At 44.3% G+C, this 25,000-nt stretch overlaps 1 protein-coding gene across 3 annotated transcripts in view; it reads left to right on the top strand.

Annotated features, from left to right (window-relative positions):
- Positions 1-25,000, top strand: part of LOC308314194 (E3 ubiquitin-protein ligase TRIM21) — a 132,965-nt gene that overhangs the window by 313 nt on the left and 107,652 nt on the right. Inside the window, exons 1-13 of one of the 3 annotated variants that reach the window (XR_013963946.1) lie at positions 1-70; positions 2,456-2,633; positions 5,895-6,136; positions 8,310-8,586; positions 9,154-9,430; positions 10,465-10,560; positions 12,189-12,437; positions 13,454-13,476; positions 15,264-15,415; positions 16,561-16,778; positions 17,428-17,529; positions 19,362-20,077; positions 20,114-21,818. The exon at positions 1-70 is cut by the window's left edge and continues 313 nt beyond it. Coding sequence is in view for 2 of the 3 variants with exons in the window: in XM_080761672.1 (XP_080617798.1) it covers positions 1-70; positions 2,456-2,633; positions 5,895-6,136; positions 8,310-8,586; positions 9,154-9,430; positions 10,465-10,560; positions 12,189-12,437; positions 13,454-13,476; positions 15,264-15,415; positions 16,561-16,778; positions 17,428-17,529; positions 19,362-19,604 (2,127 nt within the window). In the remaining variant the exon portion in view is untranslated. Of the gene's footprint in view, positions 71-2,455; positions 2,634-5,894; positions 6,137-8,309; positions 8,587-9,153; positions 9,431-10,464; positions 10,561-12,188; positions 12,438-13,453; positions 13,477-15,263; positions 15,416-16,560; positions 16,779-17,427; positions 17,530-19,361; positions 21,819-25,000 lie in introns of those variants that run through there. The other 2 variants (XM_080761672.1, XM_080761671.1) reach the window with 2 other exon arrangements.

The following is a 25,000-nucleotide window of genomic DNA, read 5'->3' as shown; positions in this document are numbered from 1 at the left end:
CAGACCCCGATCCCTAATAGCGGCTTGTCTGCAACAGCAGCAGCCGCAGCAGCAGCAGCCAACCGCCAGGGTAAAAGAAAAAAGTTTTTTATTGATAGACAGTCATTTAACATGACAGTGGATGGTTGTTTTCAATCAAACAGTCTAATCTAGTGTACAAATAAACGGACCCTACTCCATCACCACCATACACGGGCAGACTCTTTAATTAATGTAAACCATATCTGGATTTTTAGATTTGTGTTATTATAAGTTTTATACTGTAGCCTAAAATCGGCAAAATAATTCAGTGTTTTAGTGGCACGTCCTGCCCTTTTAAACAGCTGTGATCATGCTGAGGGCTATAGCCCCTCTCGGAACCCCCTGGGTCAGCCCAATCCGAACCGTAACTGCATGGGTCTCAAAAATGTCAGAAACTTCAGTACCATTGGGTTCTGACTTGTGGGGCTAGCTGAGGGCTGAGCTGTGTAATTTAGAACCATGAGAGAGTCCCCCTGTGCCCCACTTTGAGAACATTGGATCAAGACTATGTATTTTATCGATTTGGACAGATATGAAACTATATGCAAGCTAAAGTCAGACTGCATGTATTACAAATACAGTCTTTTGGTCCAAGGCTAAGAACCACTGGCCTATTAGAAGAGAACACACTTTGCGATATATGTTTTAGAATGTAGATGATCGTGGTTTAAATGCAATGACAGGTACTTTGGACTTTACTCTCTTGCATGAATGTAGCTGTCTAATATGGAGGTCAGTGCGTTAGCCAGGGCTACATTGTTAGCATCTAGGCTAGCTCCTCTGTGGTGTTCTTCTCTCGGAGTTCTCCTATACTGTAACTGTCACACGCAATATTACTGTATCTCCTATACTGTAACTGTCACACGCAATATTACTGTATTGTACTGTACAGTGTGTTCTCCTCATTTCAACGATAACGATAGTTATTGTGTTGACTCTAATCTGCTTGCCTTGCACACAAACGGGTCAAATCTAGACCCGGATGTGAGCACTGTGAAATCTCCAGGCTTTCCACACAGTAGAGTAGACCGACCCCCCTACATTATAATTTATAGCTACACATACGTAACGTTTAAGGTTGTATTTTAATGGTATTAATAATACTACTAATAATAATAATAATACCGGTAATAATAATATTAATAATAATTAAAAAACTAATAAGGAAAGAAAGCTATACAAATACATAAAAAGGAGCAAAACTGTAGTTTCATACTAGCAGTAATAGTAATAGATCAGCATAGGCCTATATGTATATTATGTACAATAAAATGCACATACAGTATAAGACTGGCATAATTTAGGTTTCTGCCCGACAGCAACTATGCAACGGTTCAAGCAAACCTGTCCTAACTCCGTCTCCTAATATTAGTCATTACAAGACTATAGCCGATTCTACAAATGCGGAATGGAAATGTTTTGTGCCAGGGACCCCCAGAAGATAAGATTTGGTTTAAAAAAAAAATGCAATTTTTTTTTCACACTTTCAAAAATAGCAGATGTACAAGCTTGCAGTGCGGCACAAAGTTGACATGCTGTGAGCTTGTATATCTGCTACAGATGATGTCACTGCATGGTATTATAGAGTTCTGTCCATAGTCCTCTGAGACACAGAGTGATATAGACACAAATTGTGGCATATAATGAACATTAGTTATGACCAATACTATGAAGATACAGTAGGTTGGAAATTGGTGAAGTTGTCCATTCCCTTGTAGTGGTGAATTACTTCATACTTTGACTCAAGTATGCGCTGTGAGCTTGTAGATCGGCTATTTTCAGCAAGTTTAAAATCATTACGACGGCATCAAAATACATTTTAGTCGACCAAATCAACTGTAGATTTAGTCAACTGAAATCTTATGACATTTAGTCGTCGACCTAAATGTGAATAAAAAACTAAATGAAAACTATTCAAGGGACTATGACTAAAACTAAAATCCAAATTTGCTGCCAAAAACAATACTGCAATGCAATCATGCATCGCCATCGCCTCCATGTTGCCTTCCGTTGAGATACAGACGCCCCCCAGAGACGGAACAGGCCTTTATATGTCTATGTTGAGTAGCCTACTGTCCACCATAGACATACAGTATAAAGGTAGACGCCCCTTTCGGCTCTAGAGCGTATATGATCAAGGGAGGGCAAAATATTCCCGAGATTCCTTGCGAAGCCCCGCGTGCGTCACAGAGCGCATGTCCTGGTCTGACAAGTCCCGGAAAAGATGCGCTGTGATTGGCCAGTAGTCACTTGAGCGGCAGCGTGATGTAAGTGTGCCGTCCACTCTTCCGGCAGCAGTGTACCTGGCTCCAACGAACTGCAGCAGCCAATGAGGCATCTCTTTTTTTAAATATCTATGCTGTCCACAACTGACAATAGCCCAAAAACAAATGTAAGTGTTTTTGTTTTTTATTTAATTTTTTTAACCAATCAGGTTGGAGTATGGGAACATCCTCCCTCCTGGGGAAGAGGAAGTCCAGTTCGGCTGTTCCAGAGCAACCTCCTGACGCCAAGCGCCCCGCCCCCGGCCAGTCACCTGACCTCCAGGAGCCAATGACATCGTCACCCACCGCCGGAGATGCTCCTCCCACTCCCACTACCACCACTTTGAGGTGAGAATCCACCTCACCACCCTAGCACTCACCTCTTCATATTCTATCTCACCACCTAGCACGAACCTCTTCACACACTGCCTCACCACCTAGCACTCAACTCTACACATTCGGCCTCACCCCCTAGCACTCACCTCTACACACTCGGCCTCACCACCTAGCACTCACCTCTACACACTCTGCCTCACCACCTACGTAGCACTCACCTCTTCAGACTACCTATAGTCACCACTCAGCCCAGGCCCGCTACAGCCCGATATGGCACAGCTGTTTACAGGCCGGCCCGAAGCCCGACACCTTTTCTATAGCGTGCCGTGGGCTGCTTTCACTGGTGCTGTCAGTCTGTCAGCTGCACGGTCTGTCAGCTGCACGGTCTGTCAGCTGCACGGTCTGTCAGCTGCGCTGTCTGTCAGCTGCACTGTCTTCCAGCTGCACTGTCTGTCAGCTGCGCTGTCTGTCAGCTGCACTGTCTGTCAGCTGCACTGTCTGTCAGCTGCACTGTCTGTCAGCTGCACTGTCTGTCAACTGCGCTGTCTGTCAGCTGCACTGTCTGTCAGCTGTGCTTTACTCTCACACTGATAAAAAAAAAAAAATCCACACAATAATAAGTCTCAAGAACACTTAATTTGCTGCAGTGCACTTTTTTTCACCATAGATCATCTCTATGAGGTGTCTAGAACAACATACTAAAAGTCCCAAGAAATCCTAGATGCGGAAATATGTTTAATTCTCATCAATTCAAGATGTGTGCCAATACCTCGAGAAAACTAAACACCCTAATGGGATTTTTATTTCTTTTGTCCTATCACAATGAAACTTTCCACAATGAATCTTAACATTGTGGAGTGTGTCAGGTCTCGCCACAGTGGGAGGGGCGCGTCACTATGGCAACCAGGCAAGCCCCGGCGCGGCACGCCCACGGCCGTGTCATAGACGCCGTCTACTATCCCAGAGCAATCCTAAGTCAGCTGCGTCTAATGCAGCCGTGTTAGCAATTAACGGCAGCCGCAACCTGTCAGCCGCACCCTTTATAAACGACCCGCACGCCGCCTAGCAGTATCAGATCGCTGCTACACACACCAGGACGCGCAGGCAGCATGTATGCCGTCCACTTGGCGTTGGATGGTAAGTCCACACTTCTCTCACTTATGGACCCTCCCGTATGAACTATGAACTGCAGCATCACTCCCAATCTTCCGCCGTAGTTTGAAAACCCACCTTTTCAGACTCCATCATGGCCCATAGCACTTACCCCACCCCCTTAGATAGCAATTCTGTAGACTTAGATAGCATTTGATACAGACTTATAGCATGTTATGTAAACAGCATAAGTGCATTGTATGTAGTCATAGCACGTCATAGTACATAATGTATATCATAGTAGTATAGATGTATAGCTTATATGTATAGTTTCATTATAGATATTCCACTGTTACTTTCTTAGCTTACGCATGTTTCATGATAAATGTTTTTATGTAATGTATTCCCCATGCTTTTTGTTCTTGCTTAATGTAAGTCGCTCTGGATTAAGAGCGTCTGCTAAATGCCTAAATTGTAAATTGTAACTATGCACATTGTTTGATCGCTTGTACCACCACTCAATGCACTCTTGTATTTCCGCATCATCAGGCTTGTAGGAGTGGGGCTGGAAGCACACACAGGAGCGTGTGCCCCCCATAGACAAGTACACACTGGAGAGCCGCACACATGCTGGAGACCCACCTGGCTCGTATCGGGGACGAGCAGGAGAAGACGGGGCCCTCGCGTGAAACGGCCGCTCACATCTCCATAAGGTCGCAGTAAGACTAACCGTTCTATATCTATCACCCGTGTTATTAAGAAGAGGCACTCATAGTGGCATGAGCAGCTAAGGATAATAACGAAGATTGTGAATGAAGGAAGTCACCCTGTTGATGCTTAATGAAGACTGTGAATTAAGAGAGTCACCGTGGTGTTGTACCCTGAAGATTGTTGAATGAAGATAAACCCCGTAGATATTGATGGAAGCTAGCAGGCTCTAGATAAAGTGTCGCGTCAATCCTGTGAACGAAGACAACAGGCCCATGTTATGTTCAGTTCACCCTTTTGAAGAGACTTTAAGTTGGCGAGAGCCCGCCATACACCGGTGAAAGAATACCGTTAGAAACTAGAGCGCTCACTTTCTGTTAACCCCCTGACTGCCGTTGTCGTACCGACACGGCCATCCAGTATATAGAGAGAAATAAGAGCATAAATACTTGTGTATCTTCCTGTTGGCCGAGCCTAAGGGGCCCTAGGTACCATACTCACCCGGTACCATACCAAGTACTTTTACTCTGATTACTCACGACCCCGTATCCAAGTACTTCTACTCTAAAATACTCTTCCGTGCCCTGTGGATAGAGAAAGCTACGTACCACCTTACCTACCTCCGGGGGAGCCTCCTGGCCTCCTCTGGAACCTGGAAAAGAAGAAGAGAAAGAGTTATAGAAATGTCTAGTTGGTAGATTGCCTAGACCGGGAGTCTCAGGCCCCAACCCTGTACTGACCTTGTGCTCTGACCGTATGCTAACGACCCCTCTCATCCTCTGCAGTGACGACTCCCGCCTCGGACCCGGGACCTCATGCAAAGAATAGTAACTGTTTGAGTTCTGCTGTGAAATTGACTTTGTTTGGAGAAATAAAGCAAGGGGCGCCATCGTGTGTCTAACTCCTGATACTGCACTCTGAGTCCTATTTCCCACCTGACCTCCCACAACATGAAAACTAAACTTTTTTGTATTACAAGTTTCTCTGAAACTTAATTTGAATATGCAAATTAGCTTAATATATATTGAATATGCCCACATTTGCATATCAGGAAAATTACTTTTCCCCAAAATGTATAATATTTACATTGTTGTTTGTTAATGATATCAAACACACTGATCAGACTTTCGATATCTGTTGGAAAAAAAATCTATTTTAATTAGTCTGACTCTTGGGTCTAGAATGGGCTAGATTGCCTGGACTAACTGTGCAAAACCAACTGGCCTGTTTGTTAAAGTGGTAGTAATTCTAATGCAGTATTTGTGACCGAGCGCTCATCTCTGTTCAAACATATGCTGCGGTTCATTGTTTACAATAGTATCCTATAGTTTCTTCGAGGCACACACATTGCTCACTCTGCAGCACTCTACTCTATGTGACTAATCACCTTGTTTATTGACTAGAGTTCATTATTAACTCTGATCTCACAAGTCACTCTGAACAAGTGGGCCTGATTTAATGTCTACCCAACAGCCAATCAGCTGCTGACGTTGACCCGCCGTCCAGGACAGTGAAACAAGAAGAACCTGTCGAGATCCTTGACAGTGAAGATGATGGGGATGATGGTGGTGGTGGTGGTGCTGGTGGGACCAGGTCTTCCTCTGACTCTGGCTGTGATGACGATGTAGAACTATTGAACAACGTTGCACACGGCGACTCCGACTCAGACACCCACCCGAAGGTCCAACCTCAACCGCGAGCTGCTGAGCAGTCAGGTCGGTCATTCTCTGAATGTTTTGAATGTTCCTCATTTTGTTGTGCGAAAGATCTTGAACCTTTTCCGGGCCAAAGCCGCGCAAAATGATCATATTTGATCGGGGGAACGGCCCCCTATTACCCTGACAAACACTTGGAATTATTAGGAGTTGAGGCCATTACATTTAGTTTGACTCGTTTCCACAGATTAATATTGTGAAAATAGCCGAACTACGAGCCGTTGTGAGCTTGTAGATCAGCTATTTTCATTATGTTGCCTCTTTCTTAGGTAATATTTGGCCAATGTTAGTTTATTTGCTTACCGGTATTCTTTGAGGGGCACTAGCCCCTGTTTAGCCCATGTTTGTTTTGTAAATGCCATTGACAATGGAGGGAATATTTACATCATAATGTGCCTCATTACGTCATATTGTCTCTTTATTGTTAATGGCATTTAATGTTTGTGTTGGCACCGTTTGTTTTACATCACCATTACATCACCTAATCAACACGAGTTAGACTTTAATATATTAGCGCCGTCACACAAGCGCCGTCACACAAGGGTGTGATTTTTATTTTAGAGGTATGTCTTAAAAGTCCTTAAATTGTCACATTGTTACATTAGAAATTTGCAGATGCCATTGCCCTAGTGTATACGCTTGTTAGTTTGTTTACCAGCCAAGGTGAGAAAACAATGTTGTACATTAAGCAAAATCATCTGCGGACCTACAGTACAACAAGCTATTTTCAGTTATTAGTTATTTTGAGATGAAAGACTATTTGAAGTGGTCAAACTAGCAATAGAGTCCAGTTGGAGTGAAGACCCTGAAGCCCTTCGTTGGTGTCCCCATGTTTGCGCCGCTCAATGCAATGCAATGCAACGCAACGCAACGCCGAGCCAATGTGACATCTTTACAATGACTCTGTATCAGTGTTGTGGGAACACACCTTGACAGCGTACACATATGATTCTACATGATCCATTTGGTTCCATGTGTACACTCTCAGACTTACAGACCTGGAAGGGTCCATTTGTACTTTCCCATTTGGACACTTTCAGAATTACAGACCTGTAAGGGTCTGTGTACACTCTCAAAGTTGTCCAGGTGGTTCCATGTGTACACTCAGAGTTACAGACCTGTAAGTGTCCATTTGGTTCCATGTGTACACTCTCAAAGTTGTAGACCTGTAAGGGTCAATATGGACCCCACCTTGAGAACTTGTGGATTCAAGTTCAGTCCTTTCCATAGAGGCCAACACACCCTGCTGCTCTGCTGCCACCATGTGGCCGATAAAGTCAAATGCTGAAATGCATTTTTTGACTGCAGAAATAGTATTTTATTTTACGAGAGGGTTTTAAATGGTCATACAGGTTTATTTGTTCCTACAAACATCATTTGTAGTTTTCAGGACAGGGAAGAAGAATAGAGATTTTTTTTTATCCGACCAGAGAAAAAATGGTCTGATAATTAAATATTAGAAACCTTTCAGCTCGAGAGACCCATATAAGAGAAAGTTTCCCTGGCCAGGACCCCAAACGAAAATATCAGTTCTACAAGCTCACAACACGTTGTGATGTGAGCTTGTAGATCTGCTATTTTCACTACTTCTTTAAAGTTTATTATTAAACTGTATAGAATTATTTGATTTATTTCCTCCTTTTTTTAATACAATTGTTTGAATTCGTTTTTAATTCATCTAAACAAACAATAATTTTGAAAATCTTTTTAAATAATAATAACTGCCTGTTATTATGATGCCTGAAGAAGGTCAGTAAACCGAAAGCTTGCAAATTAATCCTTTGATTGTGCACAGATTTGAGTGTGCGGAGCCTCACTTTATTTTTTCTTCAGTATACTTTTGTGACTCCAGCACCTCACTTAAGTTTCTTCAGCAGATGAGCAGTGTTTTTTTTCTCTTCTTTTTTTTTTTAATTTTTTTTTTAACATTTTTGTCAAATAATAATAACTAAAAACTTGTAGAAAGAGAAAAATAAAGGGATATTTACTCACGGCTGATGAAAATGGGAAACACCTGGGGTGCAGGACTCATTTGAGGACAGCCTTGAAAATGAGTTGCTGCAACTCAAGAGAGTATATCCTCTAGTGAAGTTTCAAATCAATAAACGTGTGTGTGTGTGTGTGTGTGTGTGTGTGTGTGTGTGTGTGCTGTTTGTGCTTTTAATCGCCGCAGGTGGCTCTAGCGAGGTGGACATGTGCGACGCGTCCTCCTCTCCCACGCGCTCCACCAGAGGCTCTCCAGGAATGTCCCCTCCGTCCACCCCGAGCCGCTCCACCCACCAGCCTGCTTCTCCTCCTGTTCTTCGTCTCAGCTTGTCTCCCGGCGGCCTGCTCGCCAAACGTCCTACGGCCACGCCGGCCCCCTCCTCGTCCTCCTCCCCTCAACGCATCACCCTGGCCCACCGGGGGGGCGGCTCCGACATGACCGTGATGTGCCACTACTGTCCCAGGTTAGAAGAGCTATGTTTGCGTTGTTTCCGCAAAATATAAACGAGGAGGTGACCAGACAGACGGTGGCCTTGTGGTTAGAGTCTCCGCCCTGAAACTGGGAGGTCGGGGCTTCGATCCCCTGGCTGGGTCATATATAAGATGGTTTATGTACTATATGAAGATGGGCCAACTTCATTGGAGCCACTTAAGACGCAAAATGGTACACAAAGGCTACAAAATGGTCTCCTAAATATAGTAGGCGTGGTTTGCAAAGCAAAGATTTGAGTTAAAAAACCTTCGCTCTGAAACAATATATATTCAAAGATTTGCGCCACAATCTTCGCGATTATTCAAAAATAGCATACCTACAAGCTCGTAGCGCGGCACCCACCCTATGAGCTTGTAGATCCGCTATTTTTCAATAGCTATAAAGTATAACATAATGCTATAAAACACCAAAAGGAAGGTTCCCCGCCCCCCCCAAAATGGGTTAATAATAATATATTAATGCATTAAACCCACAGTTCCAGGCAGCAGTGTGCGGTGAAGACCTGCCTGGTGTAATATATTAATGCATTAAACCCTAGTTCCAGGCAGCAGTGTGCGGTGAAGACCTGCCTGGTGTGCGGGGCCTCCATGTGCCCGGAGCACCTGCGGCCCCACCTGGACAGCCCCGTGTTCCAGAGCCACACGCTGGTGCCTCCCGTGGAGGACACGGCGCCCTGGCGCTGCGCCGAGCACCAGGAGATGAACCGCATCTACTGCCGGCCGTGCGCCGCGTGCGTGTGCACCGTGTGCACGGTGATCGGCACGCACCGGGGCCACGCCTGCATCAGCATCCGCGAGGCCGAGAGGGAGCTGAGGGTGAGGGTCGCTCACACCACGACACGTGTTCTGTTCTGTTCTGTTCTGTCTCACTGCTGCTGTCAATTAGGGCAATTAGGAGGCCGAGAGGGAGCTGAGGGTGAGGGTCGCACACACACCACGACGACGACACGACACGCGTTCTGTTCCGTCTGTCTCACTCCTGCTGCTTTTTTTTTGGCCCACGATTTTGTAACGCTTTTTTTTTCACCCAGTGTCAATTAGGGCATAGCCTCGGAAACCCATACGTTTTTATTTCCAGGGAGAAAAAAAAGTCTGGGTTTGAGTCCACTTCAATTTGACATTTTTGATTTCTGATTGTCTGCACCTTTGTTAAATTGACGCACACATATACACACACACACTCCTCTCTCTCTGTCGCTCTAAGTAATTAGTCTCATGTCGCGCAGCTGCGCATAGTTTCTCCCGGCGGATCCGGCCGGGAGCTGCCTATGCCATAAAAAGCATAGGTAAGTTCCAGGCTAATTAGAGCATTAACCAACTAGTCAACTATTCAACTAGTCTACTAGTGAATCCACTACTCGACCTTGTTGGTACTAAGAAGAAAAAAATACTTTTTTTATTTATTTTTTATTTTGTAGGCCTCAAAATCAGGTAGATTATAGGTATAGTCACCAATGCACACAGTTTTTAAATGTACAAATGTTTATTTTACAAATTATTTTTTATTATTATTATTTTTTTACACAATGGGTAGTTAAACAACTAGTCGACTAGGCAACTAGTAAAAATGACTAGAAGTGAATGCCCTAGTGTCAATTATCTAATGTAATCCTGGGCGCTACACTTCCTCTGCCAACCTGGGGGGGGGGGGGGGGGGCAGCGGACTGACCTCATGCTTCTTTTCATTCCGCTTTCACACAAGTTCCTCTCTAGTGCAGCGTTTGTTGTGGTTTCTGCTTGTTTCTGCTTCAAAATGTGTGTGCGTGCGTGTGTGTGTGTGTGTGTGTGTGTGTGTGCGTGCGTGCGTGTGCGTGTGTGTGTGACGTATACTGTTGTTTTGTTTACATCAGGTCACATTGAAGGATGACATCAAACACCTTCAGGAGAATGAACAGACGCTGGTCAACAGAGTGACTCAACTCGCACACCAGAAACAACAGTACCAGGTACACACAAACCAGCTGTACACTATTGTTACTTAACCACCTCATTAGCTGACCCAAAGTCCCCCAGGGCTCTGTACTAAGGCCACCTCCTGTTTTTTGCTCTGCACTAAAATAAAAAGGGATATAGAAGCTGACAACGCATCCAAAGTTCCACACATGATGTGTCGGCACGTGATGTCTGTATGCCTATTGGTAGCAGTCAGAGCTCTTTTTCTACAGATGGATTTCTGTCAAAATTAATTATTTGTCACAGGATTTTCTTTTTTTTTTTTTACAGTAAATGGCTGTGATCTCGTGAATATGGATGTGTTCGACCCATTCTGGGCGGGAACCCCTTTTGGTGTTTTAAGCATTATGTTACACTTTAGCTATTGAAAAATAGCAGATCTACAAGCTCATACTTTTTTTGAAAAATTGTAAAAATGTGGCGCAAATCTTTGAATATATATTCTTTCAGAGGGAACGTTTTTAACTCAAATCTTTGCGTCTGGAGGGTCCCTGGAACTACATATTTTCAGATAAGGGTCGGCGGCCAATTACATATAATTTTCTGGGGTTCTTGACATGAAATATTGAGCACCACTGATATAGAAACATGGGTATTTCAGAAAACTGTTAGAAGACATTTTTAAGAATCGTCCTCCTCAGGTCTAAGTAATGCTTGTGCTAGTGATGTAGGCTATCAGGAACAGCTGTTTGCCACTTAGCCACGCGCCACTTCCTGACGCGTCACACCAAAGCCTACACGGGTTGTGCAAGGACACGCTGTGTTTGGCCAGTTGCTGTGATTGACAGCCTAAACCAAACCCTAACCTTAATTAACCTCAGTAAAACTATACCTAACGCCCTTTTGGTGTTTTTAAACATTATGTTATACTTTAGCTATTGAAAAATAGCAGTTCATAGCGCAGCACCGAGTGCCGCGCTATGAGCTTGTAGGTCTGCTATTTTTGAAAAATCGTGAAAAGGTGCCTCAAAAGTTTTAATATATTATTACAGAGTGAACATTTTAACTCAAATCTTTGCTTCTGGGGGGGGTCCCTGGAACTACATATTTTCAGATGGGGGTCGGCGGCCAATTACATATATTTTTGGGGGTCCTTGACATGAAAATGTTTGAGAACGACTGACATAGAAACATGGGGTTATTCAGAAAACTGTCATGATTTCAGAAGGCATTTGTAGAATCGTCCTCATGGTCTAAACTTAAAGGTTTTATGACATTTATTTTTATTTATTTTTAGGTTTTATGACCTCAATTACACCCCAAAAATCCTGAGCTTTGAACATTCAGTGGATTTTCTGCGGTCTGGAGTTTTCTTTGGGGTTTGAAAGCCTTTTGAGCTACAATGAACAACAGTGAAAACAGTGACATCTGCTGGCAAATCCCATTGACATATATGGGATTTGCAGGCAGAAAATCAGAGCACCTGTTTGAGCCAGAAAACCACAGAAAGTCTACTGAATGTTAAAAGTTCAGGTTTTTTGGGTGCTTTTTTGAGCTTAGAAAACCTTAAAAAAAAATAAGAACAATTCCAAAACCTTTTTTTTAATGTCACAATCCCTTTAAAGTGGGTTAAACTATAACAACTCCCCCCCCCCCCCCCCCCACCGGTCTTCCACCCCAGACCCTCTTACAGACGGCGCGCGCCGACGTCTCCCAGCAGTACGTGGCCATGCGGGAGGCCCTGGAGCAGGAGGAGAGCACGGCACTGCAGTGCGTGGAGCGCGAGGAGCGCCGCTGCGTGGGCGGCCTGGAGGAGGCGCTGTGCTCCTTCCAGAGCAGCCTGGCCTCCGTCCAGCGGGGGCTCCACTCGCTGGAGACGCTGGCCGACGCCAAGGGGGAGCAGAGGCTGCAGGAGCAGGCCTTCATCATGGTGAAGATGATGATGATGACATTTTGTTCGACTAAATCAACTGTAGATTTAGTCGACTAAAATCTTATGATATTTAGTCTAGAATGTGACTAAAACTAATTGAAAACTATTCAAGAGACTATGGGCTCCATTTTCGTCACCACTAAAGCCCTTATCCCTAAACTTTGCCTTTTTTTTTTACTATTTTGAAAAACATTTTTGAATAGTTCAACTAGCCAATCTACATTGACACGTTGTGAGCTTGTAGACTGGCCCTTTTAAATATTCAAAAATGTTTTGCAAAATAGTTTTGTAAAAAGCAAAGAAGTTTAGGGATAAGGGGTTTAGCGGTGATGAAAATGGAGCCCTATGACTGAAACTAAAATATACATTTGCTGCCAAAAACAACACTGCTTATCTCCATTTATAACTTTTTCTTTCTTCTTAAATTAACGTCCTAATTGATTCATACTACGTTGTCACACAAAAGCTCGAACGCAGCACAAAGCGACGCGTTGCGGGCTTGTCGACAGACTCGATATGCTACTTTTGATGCTTTTGGAATTTGAATACGGAAAGGTTTGGACGTATGAGATTTTCCCCCCGACAGAGACGATTAGCCCTTCACTAAATCCCACCCCAAAAAGCCACTGCCAATCCAAATAGTTTAGCAACAGTTGCTATGCAGGTCAAGCTTTCTTCGCTGCTAATGTGCCTATTGGACAAGGATGGGTTGGGGAGGGACTTAGTGAAGGGCTAATTAGTTAGTGAGGCCGCCCCGATTTCTTAATAAGAATCTAAATCAAATGGTAACTTTTATTTTTATTATATTTCACAAATAGAGGTTCAATAGTCTAACTCTAAATGAATAATGATACAGCTATCAGTGTTGAAAAAAAAGGGACATTTGATTTAACCACTTAAACCCTACCACTCTTCCCATCTACACCAAATATCTTAACCAAAAAATACCAGATCTACAAGCTCACACTGCTTCAAACATCTCTTCTTCTCCTTCTTCTTCTGTCTGATCACAGGAATACAGCAAGGTGGCCCAAATGTAAGTCACTTCTATTTTCAATTCCATTTTAATTATCGTTCCAAACAGCCTATCTGTACAGTATGTGTGTCAATAAACCAGTGGGGATTTATCATTTCAGCGCACAGCGCTCTATTTTACACCCCGAGGATAGAATCTGTTTCTGTGACGTGACGTGTATGTCGTGTGTCTCTTCTAGACTCAGTGACATGGTGGACAGTGTCTCAGTGTGTGTATGTGTGTCTCTAGACTCAGGGCCATGGTGGACACTGGACAGTGACATGGTGGACAGTGTCTCTAGGGCAGGTCGGGGCACGCGTTCTGCGGCTGCCTGTGAATTGGGACGGCGTTCACTTCGGAGCCGAGCGTTCCCGAGTGGCAGCCATTAATTGGTGTTGCCACCGCAGTATTTTTAAACCTCCTTTAAATGCCCCTCAAACTACTACCAAAACATGGGGGACAGTAGTGAGGAGACAGTGTGTGTGTATGTGTCTCTGTAGACTCAGTGACATGGTGGACAGTGGGGTGGACAGTGTCTCAGTGTGTGTGTGTCTCTGTAGACTCAGTGACATGGTGGACAGTGGGGTGGACAGTGTCTCAGTGTGTGTGTATGTCTCTGTAGACTCAGTGACATGGTGGACAGTGGGGTGGACAGTGTCTCAGTGTGTGTATGTCTCTATAGACTCAGTGACATGGTGGACAGTGGGGTGGACAGTGTCTCAGTGTGTGTGTATGTCTCTGTAGACTCAGTGACATGGTGGACAGTGGGGTGGACAGTGTCTCAGTGTGTGTGTATGTCTCTGTAGACTCAGTGACATGGTGGACAGTGGGGTGGACAGTGTCTCAGTGTGTGTGTGTGTGTGTATGTCTCTGTAGACTCAGTGACATGGTGGACAGTGGGGTGGACAGTGTCTCAGTGTGTGTGTATGTCTCTGTAGACTCAGTGACATGGTGGACAGTGGGGTGGACAGTGTCTCAGTGTGTGTGTGTGTGTGTATGTCTCTGTAGACTCAGTGACATGGTGGACAGTGGGGTGGACAGTGTCTCAGTGTGTGTATGTCTCTGTAGACTCAGTGACATGGTGGACAGTGGGGTGGACAGTGTCTCAGTGTGTGTGTATGTCTCTGTAGACTCAGTGACATGGTGGACAGTGGGGTGGACAGTGTCTCAGTGTGTGTGTGTCTCTGTAGACTCAGTGACATGGTGGACAGTGGGGTGGACAGTGTCTCAGTGTGTGTGTATGTCTCTGTAGACTCAGTGACATGGTGGACAGTGGGGTGGACAGTGTCTCAGTGTGTGTATGTCTCTATAGACTCAGTGACATGGTGGACAGTGGGGTGGACAGTGTCTCAGTGTGTGTGTATGTCTCTGTAGACTCAGTGACATGGTGGACAGTGGGGTGGACAGTGTCTCAGTGTGTGTGTATGTCTCTATAGACTCAGTGACATGGTGGACAGTGGGGTGGACAGTGTCTCAGTGTGTGTGTGTGTGTGTGTGTGTCTCTGTAGACTCAGTGACATGGTGGACAGTGGGGTGGACAGTGTCTCAGTGTGTGTGTATGTCTCTGTAGACTCAGTGACATGGTGGACAGTGGGGTGGACAGTGTCTCAGTGTGTGTGTGTGTCTCTGTAGACTCAGTGACATGGTGGACAGTGGGGTGGACAGTGTCTCAGTGTGTGTGTGTGTGTGTCTCTGTAGACTCAGTGACATGGTGGACAGTGTCTCAGTGTGTGTGTGTGTGTGTGTCTCTGTAGACTCAGTGACATGGTGGACAGTGTCTCAGTGTGTGTGTGTGTGTGTCTCTGTAGACTCAGTGACATGGTGGACAGTGGGGTGGACAGTGTCTCTCAGGCTCCAGAGGTGGACACGGCTCGTCTCTCCTGCCTGCAGAAATGGACAGAGAAGAGACTGGACAACGTGGTCATTTCCCTGCCCGACAGGGACCCCTACAGGCTGCTGTGTGAGTAGCATCTATTTGTTTTGATAATTAGAATTATCATAATAATAATAAAGTCCCTCTTCTCCCTGTTATGCCCTTCTGGCTCCCAAGTTAGAACTGCAGACTCATCTGAAGAAGTGTGTGTGTGTGTGTGTGTGTGTGTGTGTGTGTGTGTGTGTGTGTGTGTGTGTGTGTGTGTGTGTGTGTGTGTGTGTGTGTGTGTGTGTGTGTGTGTGTGTGTGTGTGTGTGTGTGTGTGTGTGTGTGTGTGTGTGTGTGTGTGTGTGTGTGTGTGTGTGTGTGTGTGTGTGTGTGTGTGTGTGTGTGTGTGTGTGTGTGTGTGTGTGTGTGTGTGTGTGCACACGCGCATTTGTGCGTGTGTATCAGTGTTGATTTCAGTGTTGACAACATTTTTTTTTTCACTGACGAAAACTAAATGGAAACTAAATAAATACTAAGCTATGATGACTAAGACTAAGACTAAATATACTGACAATTTCGTCAATAAATAAAAACTTAACTAAAATGTTAGGAAGGGACTATAGTGGACACGAGATCCAGTATAAGTCATTTTTACAATTAGTTGCATGCTGAAAATAGCTGATCTACAAGCTCACAATGCGTTGTGAGCTTGTAGATCAGCTATTTTCATCAAGTGTAAAAAAAAAAAAAGGTCATTACGACGGCATCAAGGCCCGCCAAAATACATTTTGTTCGAATAAATCAACTGTATATTTAGCCGACTAAAATCTCGTGATATTTAGTCGACTAAAACTAGACTAGACACTTAAAGGTAGAGTAAGTGATTTCACTCAAAAAACCTTAGGTTTCGTTTTTGGCTGTGGGACCTAAGCCTTCGTCCAATCAGGATAGAGAGTCAAAAACGAAACCTAAGGTTTTTTGACCCCCAGGGGTTAACTGGGGACAGGGAGGAACTCCTTATATGGTCAGCACACTCTATAGTAGAGAGGATTATCACAACAAAACAAAAAAATAAGTGATATTTGAATTAAGTGAAATCACTGAATATACCTTTAAAACATTCCAGGTGACTAAAATTAAAACTATTCAAGAGACTAATGACTAAAACTAAAAATCTCAATTTGCTGCCCCAAAAAAACAACACTGATGTGTATATATGTGCGTGTGTGTGTCCTCCTGACCCAGACGGGACGGTTCCTGTCCTAGACGTGGACACGGCCCACCCCAAACTGCTGCTGTCGGCGGGCGGCCGGGCGGTGACGCACACCGAGCTCCAGCAGGCCTATCCGGAGCAGGGGGCTCGGTTCAGCGCCTTCCCCCAGGTCCTGGCCTCCTCGCCGCTGACGGGAGGCCGCTGCTACTGGGAGGTGCGGGTGTCTTCGGACGCTGAGGGCCGCTGGAAGGTAAAAGGGGGCCTGTGGTTGGAAGTTATGCTATTTACGTTATGTATACTGTTACTTAAAGGGACACTTCACCCCTTTTTGCAAAACAATATATGTTAATGACGTTTAGAAGCTTTAGAACACTTTCCTGGGGGTCTTTATGTGTGTAATATGTGGTTTTTAGATATATTAGATATTTTAGATTGTAGCAGTGAGCCCAGTGTCTCTGATGTCATGGACACTGGGCTCACTTCCTTCCTGGACTACATTTTGTCTCAGTAAGACAGCTCTCCCCCCCTATCCACAAGGAGGAGCAGTGCACCAAATAATTATGGGAATTGTAGTCCAGGAAGGTAGTGAGACCAGTGTCCATGACATCAGAGACACTGGGCTCATTGCTACAATCTAAAATATCTAAAACCACATATTACACACATAAAGACCCCCAGGAAAGTGTTCTAAAGCTTCTAAACGTCATTAACATATATTCTTTTGCAAAAAGGGTGAAGTGTCCCTTTTAAGTAATCACCTTTTAAAGTGCTTTCCCCCCCCCCCTTTGAGTATAAACATGTGGCTCTCATTGGAATTGCATTTGTGGCATATATCGAGGCGCCAATGCTAAACTTTGTTTACATGCCTTTTTATACTGTATTTTTTATTCCACCACTAGGTGGGGCTGTGTGAGGCTCAGATGGGACGTAAAGGTCAGAAGGACGGATGCCGTTTGGGTTTCAACACGTCTTCGTGGTGCCTGAGCAGAGAGAGAGGCAAGGTGGGTGACGTCGTGCACTGACGATTTCGTCGACTAAAACTTAAGATGAAAATTTTTCGTCGGCTACTTTTTTTTTTTCACTGAGGAAAACTAAATGGAAAACTAAATCAAAACTATGCTATGATGAACTAAATATACTGACAATTTCGTGAACAAATAAAAACTAGAGGAAGGGACTAGTGGACAAGAGATCCAGTATAAGTCATTTTACAATTAGTTGCATGCTGAAAATAGCTGATCAACAAGCTTACAACGCATCACGCTGCGACGCATTGTGGGCTTGAAAACGACGGATTAAAAAAAAAGATGATGATGATCAATTAGAAACATAAAATAACTAAACAAATGTTGGATCCCGTTCCTTCTGTCCCGGATCCCAGCCCGAGGTCACAGCCTAACAAAACGTTTCAGTCCATTAGACATGTATCCAGACAGTCACGTTACGAAGATGCTTCTTTGCCCTGCGAGCGGTAGGAGTCTCTTCCTGGTTTTTAAATAGCTAGTAGCAGAACCGGAAACTCTTTGCCCCAGTGTCAAGTTCCAGTGTGGGCGGAGCTTTCATTTCCATCCACCAGTTGTCTAAAAACCAAGGAAGCTTTGAGAAGGAAAGGAAATGGTCACGTGACTGGGCTGCGCCATGACACTTTCCTTACATGGAGGCTTTCATAGGAGACCAAACTGCACCCGGACGTTTGGCAGATTGCACTGGAGTCAATGAGAGCCCAGTGACCAGCTCATGAACAAACACTAATTCTGAATGACTGAGACCTTCTGTAAAGTAATAACAGAAGACATGTAACACATTATTGTCTGCTGTGTTGCTTTTCGAGGTGTACACTGTGTAATTGTATAGAGGTATGGTATCTAATGAGCACAAAGCACCTTTCTGAACGTACCAAGTATCGCAAGACTTCCCACCGTTTCCTGTGTGTCAGTCAAATCTCGCAATACATCCAAGCCAGAAACGGTACCATGCTGCTGTTTAGATCCTCAAATAAAATGATATACTGTGCACTCTGTGCACATCGAAAAGCAAGTGATTTTGAAAACAACCTGTGACATGTGTCGTCTTTTATATATTCCTGAACCGATTATATGACAAAGGTCTCAATTGTTCATAAATAAATGTTTGTTATGAGCTGGTCCAGCGGGGCTCCATTCACTGCCATGTATTCATTGCACTTCCGGTGTGAGTTTTGGGCTTCCATGAAAGTGTCATGGCGCCGTCCAGTCACGTGAACCATTTCCTTTCCTTCTCAAAGCTTCCTTGCTAAAAAACCAAGAAGAGACGCCTGCCGCTCGCGGCGGCGAGAAGCATCTCTGTCCGTTGCTCTCCCCAAGTTTGGCGGAGGGTGTGTAGAGCCCAGGATCACAATAGATAATTGACACAGGGGTGAAAAATGGGTTACAAAATCGTGGGATAAATTTATTTTACAAAAAAAATAAAATAAGCATCTTTGTGACTATGCACCTTTAGTGAGATTAGTAAAAATGTTGGCCGTTGTCCCAAATGTGTAGCCTCGGAAACCCAGACGTTTTTATTTCCAGGGAGGAAAAAAAAAGTCCACTTCAATTCGGCATGGAGCAGCGCAAACAATACTCACTCTCTGCTGATTTCTGATCGTCTGCACCTTTGTAAAATTGACATACACATGTACACACACGCGCTCCTCTCTCTCTCTGTCGCTCTAAGTAATTAGTCTCATGTCGCGCAGCTGCGCGTAGTTTCTCCCGGCGGATCCTGCCGGGAGCTGCCTATGCCATAAAAAGCATAGGTGAGTTCCAGGCTACCAAATGTGTGACAAATGCAACCTTGTCTCGATTGGTTTCAGGTGGAGGCGTGTCACGACAAGATGGCCACCAGTGTGGGCGTGGCCGCAGACACGCTGCAGACGGTGGGCGTGTTCCTGGACTTCGAGGAGGGCGTGTTGTCGTTCTACAGCGTGACACCGGGGGGCGCTCTGGTGCCGCTGCACTGCTTCAAGCACGCCTTCAGCGAGGCGCTGTATCCCGCTCTGAGCGTCTACAAGACACACCTGCGCGTCTGTGACCTGTTCAGCGATGACAACAATTGACCCCATTCTGACCTGAGATCAGATTCATACGAGGTTTCCACTGGACACACACACTGGTCTGATTATAACCCATTCTGACCTGAGATCAGATTCTAATTTTTTTTTTCAAAAATAGCAGACCTACAAGCTCGTAGCGCGCCACTCGGTGGCGCGCTATGAGCTTGTAGATCTGCTATTTTTCAAAATCTAAAGCATAACATGATGCTATACACCTGTGTCCCTATAAACGCAGCTGAGGAGTATCGGTGATCTTCTGCATCACGCGGTGCCTTTTTCTGATTTTACATGTTTTAATAATGGTAAATCTTTTGTCCTTTTTGAAGATCATGTGCGAAAGTGCTTTTATTTAATTTTTTCATGCGTTGCTTTGCAGCAGTGGCTCTCAAACCTGAGTTGACGCGTTCAGTGATGTAAATAGATTTTTCAAAGTAATGGGTTCCCCGGGCCCCACAGGGATGGTCTGTTAGATCAGGGTCCCAGCGACATTTTGAGTCACCTATACTTCAAAGACGTTGGAGTACAGTATGGTCTGAGTACAGTATTGCATCCCAGGCTCCCCCTGGAGGGTGACCATGATTGTGTCCTTTCTACATTTTGTGAGTCTGGGCAGGATGCAGGCGACCGGTATTTGCATCACTGCGCATTACGTTTTGTTTGACTCGGTTCCACGCGTAAATATTGTGAAAATAGAAGATCTACTGTACATGCTCACAATGCCTCGCTTTCCCCCCCCCCACACAAAATTAAATGCTTAAATTGCTTAAAAACCAGTGAACAGTACAAGTGAATACAGAGTATTTCCAATTTATTTTCTTTTTTTAAATAAGAAACTAATAAAAAATAAATCAACAAGCTACACTATAGATAATTGTCAAACATTGGCCAAATTGTCAAATATTACCTGAGAAAGAGGTAAACCATCTTGTGAATATTGTGAATATCTGCTATTTCTCCTACAATTCCATGTGCTTGTCGTGTTGGGTGGTCCCCAGTTCAAATGGGCTTATTTCCGGGGGTCCCCAGTTAAAATATACTTTATACTTTTTTTAATATTACTTTCGGAGTTCAGGGTTGTGGTTGATTATTTTTGGGGTTCGCAGCTTGAATAGGTTGATAACCACTCCAGTGCTTTAAACTCAGAGGAGCTCTTTAAAAAAAAAAAGACTTGTTCCTGTCAATTGCCTATACCTTGTGATACCTGGAACACGTTAATCTTCACATTAATTTACACATAAAAACCTTCAATGTGAAGATAGGTTAGTGCCTGACTAACCTAACCTAACCAACTGATTGTAAACTCTGTAAATGTGAGACTTCAACATTCCACAAACTAGAGGATCTCCTGTCTGTCCCAGCCTCAACATTCCCACACACAAACTAGAGGATCTCCTGTCTGTCCCAGCCTCAACATTCCCACACACAAACTAGAGGATCTCCTGTCTGTCCCAGCCTCAACATTCCCACACACAAACTAGAGGATCTCCGGTCCCATCGTCAACATTCCCACACACAAACTAGAGGATCTCCTGTCTGTCCCAGCCTCAACATTGCCACACACAAACTAGAGGATCTCCGGTCCCATCGTCAACATTCCCACACACAAACTAGAGGATCTCCTGTCTGTCCCATCCTGATTGTCATCGTGATCGACCGATTCAGATACCGATACAGATCTTTTGGTTAATTGAACAACATTTCTTGGAAGGGTCAAATTTTATTCATTCCAAAAATGGTGCGTGTGTGTGTGTGTGTGTGTGTGTGTGTGTTTGTGTGTGTGTGTGCTGTGCGTTACCAAGCGATATTATATTATTACGTATCGTTTGACTTTTGTATACAACTTAAACAGCTTAGTCATTATAAAGATTGGTTTCTCCTGATCGGTTAATTTGAGTGACAATGGTCCGATTTTTAAATGGATGGTGAACAGCTGGGAGCGCCTCTCACATGTCAATGTTCTCAGACCTGCTTTTTAAAAAGGCTCCAAATACAAGTTTTATACTTTTGTATCAATCGAACCAACTGTGACATTGTATACGAGTCAGTAGGGCTCGGCGTATAGCCGTGCTTCTTAAATAAATTAGCCTTTTACCTTTTTTGTATTTGTTCTTGTTTTGTATTTTACGAATAAATATTTTCTCAGGATTGACACTATATGTTTCCATTGGTCATTTAATAGAATTACCTGAAACGCAATTAAAACACGAATGAACAACAGGTGTGTGTAATGTCATCATTTTAGGACGACAAGTTGATAAAATGTGTTCCTTCTCATGCGTTGAAAGAAGCATGAGTTCAAGGCTCTCCCCGAACTCATTTGTAGGCCTATAAACACCCGGACGCACACAAACTAAAATATAGGCCTATTTTAGCAGGCCTTGATGGTGTCATAATGCCTGATTTCTACTAAGCTGTGTCTGGCGGTCTCAACATTCTCATATTCTCATCTTCTGTAGTCCTGATGTCAACATTATGATTCATCGTAGAGTAGATAATTGTATCACCTAACTCTTGAACCTCCATGTCTTCGCAACGTGCGGCCACGGCCATCTCTACCTGTAAAGGGCAGCCGAACAACAAACACTTGTCAGTGTTGACAGTCAAATCAAGGGGTTTAAAAGTTGTATTTTGCTGCAGGATGATGACAGCAAAAACAAAAGCCAGGGCTTGTTACGGATTTAACATGAACTAACTTGTGACGAGTTTATTTAGTCCAGCACCCAGCCTGTCCATGTGCGTATTCTACGTCTGCTCTAACTTGTGACGAGAACATAAACCAAACACACTCAAACTGAACGAACATGGACAGTCGGACACGGTTGAAAAACTGTATGGCTTCTGTTATGTACCTGGCCTAGGGGGTGCCAAGATACACAACAAAAAACAGGGGAGACGCAGTTGACCAAAGAAATAGAATTTATGAACTAAACAAAAATAGTAAATGTAAAGGAATAAATCATGATTGAACAGATGAAGTGTGGAGATCAGTAGTCAGTGGTGTAGTGCGTGTATGCATGAGTGAGATGTATGTGTGTGCGTGTTGTATGTATTAACATAAATGTTGAGAAGTGTGCATGGTGGAGTGCAGGAGGCAAATGAAAGCAACAGATCTGGGGAAGCAGGCCTTTATAGGGCGTCGACACCCGGGCCCAGGTGCGAGCCACTTAGGCTGATCATCATGTCTAGCTCTGCTCCCCGATCCTATTGGATACAAAGAACAGAGGTTACTATAGGGCAAACAGTAAACACAACATATACCTAAACCACACAACCTAAGAGTAATATACATATAACACACAATATAGGGAACCGTCACACTTCCTGTGGGGCATTCTAATTACCTGTGCACCTGCTGTTATTCATAGTCTTAATATTGTCGGCGGTGAGGAGACCGCCGAACTACAACATGACGTCACTGAGCCGCGGTGAAGAGCAAACCACCGCTTTCCCCAGCCCTTCTCTCTGTTTTTACTCACCACCACTCCACGTTAACCCATTCTGACCTGAGATCAGATTCATACGAGGTTCCCACTGGACACACACTGGTCTGATTAACCCATTCTGACCTGAGATCAGATTCTAAAAATGTCAGTCGTTCTTCGATTTTTCAAAAAATAGCAGACCTACAAGCCCGTAGCGCGCCACTCGGTGGCGCGCTATGAGCTTGTAGATCTGCTATTTTTCAATAGCTAAAGCACAACATGACGCTAGCACCAAAATGGGTTCCCGTTCAGAATGGGTTAATACAGCTCCGGTGGTCACCTCACCACCGGAGCGGTGGTCACCTCACCACCGAAAATCCAGACTATGAATAGGCCTTGACCAGGACATAATACATAGTAAATAACATCAAATTGGCTACAACCTTAACCTCATGAGTTCATTCTTCTTGCAGCCAGGTATATTGCCTGCATGTTCATGCCATTTTCATTATCTAACAGTTTATGAATGATGATCTATTAACTACTTATAAGTTATAACTAATAGTTATTCGAGAGAGAGAGAGAGAGGATAGTAATAGACTGGATCAGGAGGTAGAGCTTGGAGTTACAAGCTCTAGGTTCCTGGTTTTATCCCCAGCTCCTCCTGGATGTGTGTCGTCGCGTCCTTGAGCAACTGTACCCCTGTTCCTAATGTTTTGCCACAGTCTGTGTGTGTGTGTGTGTGTGTGTGTGTGTGTGTGTGTGTGTGTGTGTGTGTGTGTGTGTGTGTGTGTGTGTGTGTGTGCGTGCGTGCGTGCGTGTGTGTGTGTGTGTGTGTGTGTGTGTGTGTGTGTGTGTGTGCGTGAGTGCGTGCGTTGATGAGAGAGAACAATCCAAACAGTGATGTCTGTGTGTGTTGAGATAAGCATGTAGGTCGTAGAGAGGTTGTGGTTCTGCGTTGTGTGTTGGTTCCACAAAATGTCCCTTTGAAACATCAGTCCTCAATGGCGTCAGTCCTGATAGCACCCTATCTCTCCTTCTCCCTCTCCCTGTCTCCCCCCCCCCTCTCTTTCTCTCTCATATCAAAATGTACTGATTATGGTTTGTGTCCCTTGTTTACTTCATGTCGATACAGAATGTTGTTAAATATGTTATCTGCTTGGAACGACTGTTCTGAGACGTCATTACAGCAGTTTATCTCAAACCCCATAACTTAACATGTATTTAAACCAGTAAGACGCCTAAGGGTGACCTCGCCCTTAGGTCACGAGGTCACGTGCACGCATCCACCTCCGCTGGGCGAGCGCTGGCGCTTTGGCACGGAGGGTCAGATCAACATTTGGAAATTAATTCTGTACCTGCCATATATGGAGCGTGTCTTGAGTGTACAGGGTTTGATGAGGTCAGATCAACATTATGGAATGTCAGAACAGGTATACCGTAGGCTGGGCCGGGCCTTAATCAGAGACATCGAAGAGGAAGGATGGATGGATGGGGAAGGATCAACATAATGGAATGTCAGAACAGGTCAGCTCCATATATGGAGATCTAAGGGTTTGAGGTCAGATGTAGAGTTGCTGGCCAATATTGATGACATCAGGGATATCCATATCTGGGCATTCCCATATATGGGCTTAATAATGATGACAAAAATAGTTAAGGAGGTCTCTCTCTTACTTCTGTGGGGAGACTGTTCCAGTGATGGGAGGAGACTGTTCCAGTGATGGGAGGCTCTAACAGAGAAGACTGTTTCACCAAACACACTATACGTCTGGTTGGCACTTCACAGTCTCCTCTGGTAGTTGCCCTTGTTCCTCTTTCACCACTGTCCCTTCGACCTATGAACTGTTTCAGTGGTGGAGGTGGCAAGTCCATTTAAGATCTTTAAAATGAGACAAGCGTCTGCAAAGTGTTTTAAGCTGTCAAAATGAAATAAATTGTATAGGCTATACTTTTTAACTATATGGTTGGCCTTTT

The sequence above is a fragment of the Protomyctophum bolini genome (genome assembly GCF_963924005.1).
Source record: "Protomyctophum bolini genome assembly, chromosome: 4".
Classification (NCBI taxonomy): domain Eukaryota; kingdom Metazoa; phylum Chordata; class Actinopteri; order Myctophiformes; family Myctophidae; genus Protomyctophum; species Protomyctophum bolini.
The sequence above is the reverse complement of the archived record's forward strand: the minus strand, read 5'-3'. Positions and strand labels throughout refer to the sequence as shown.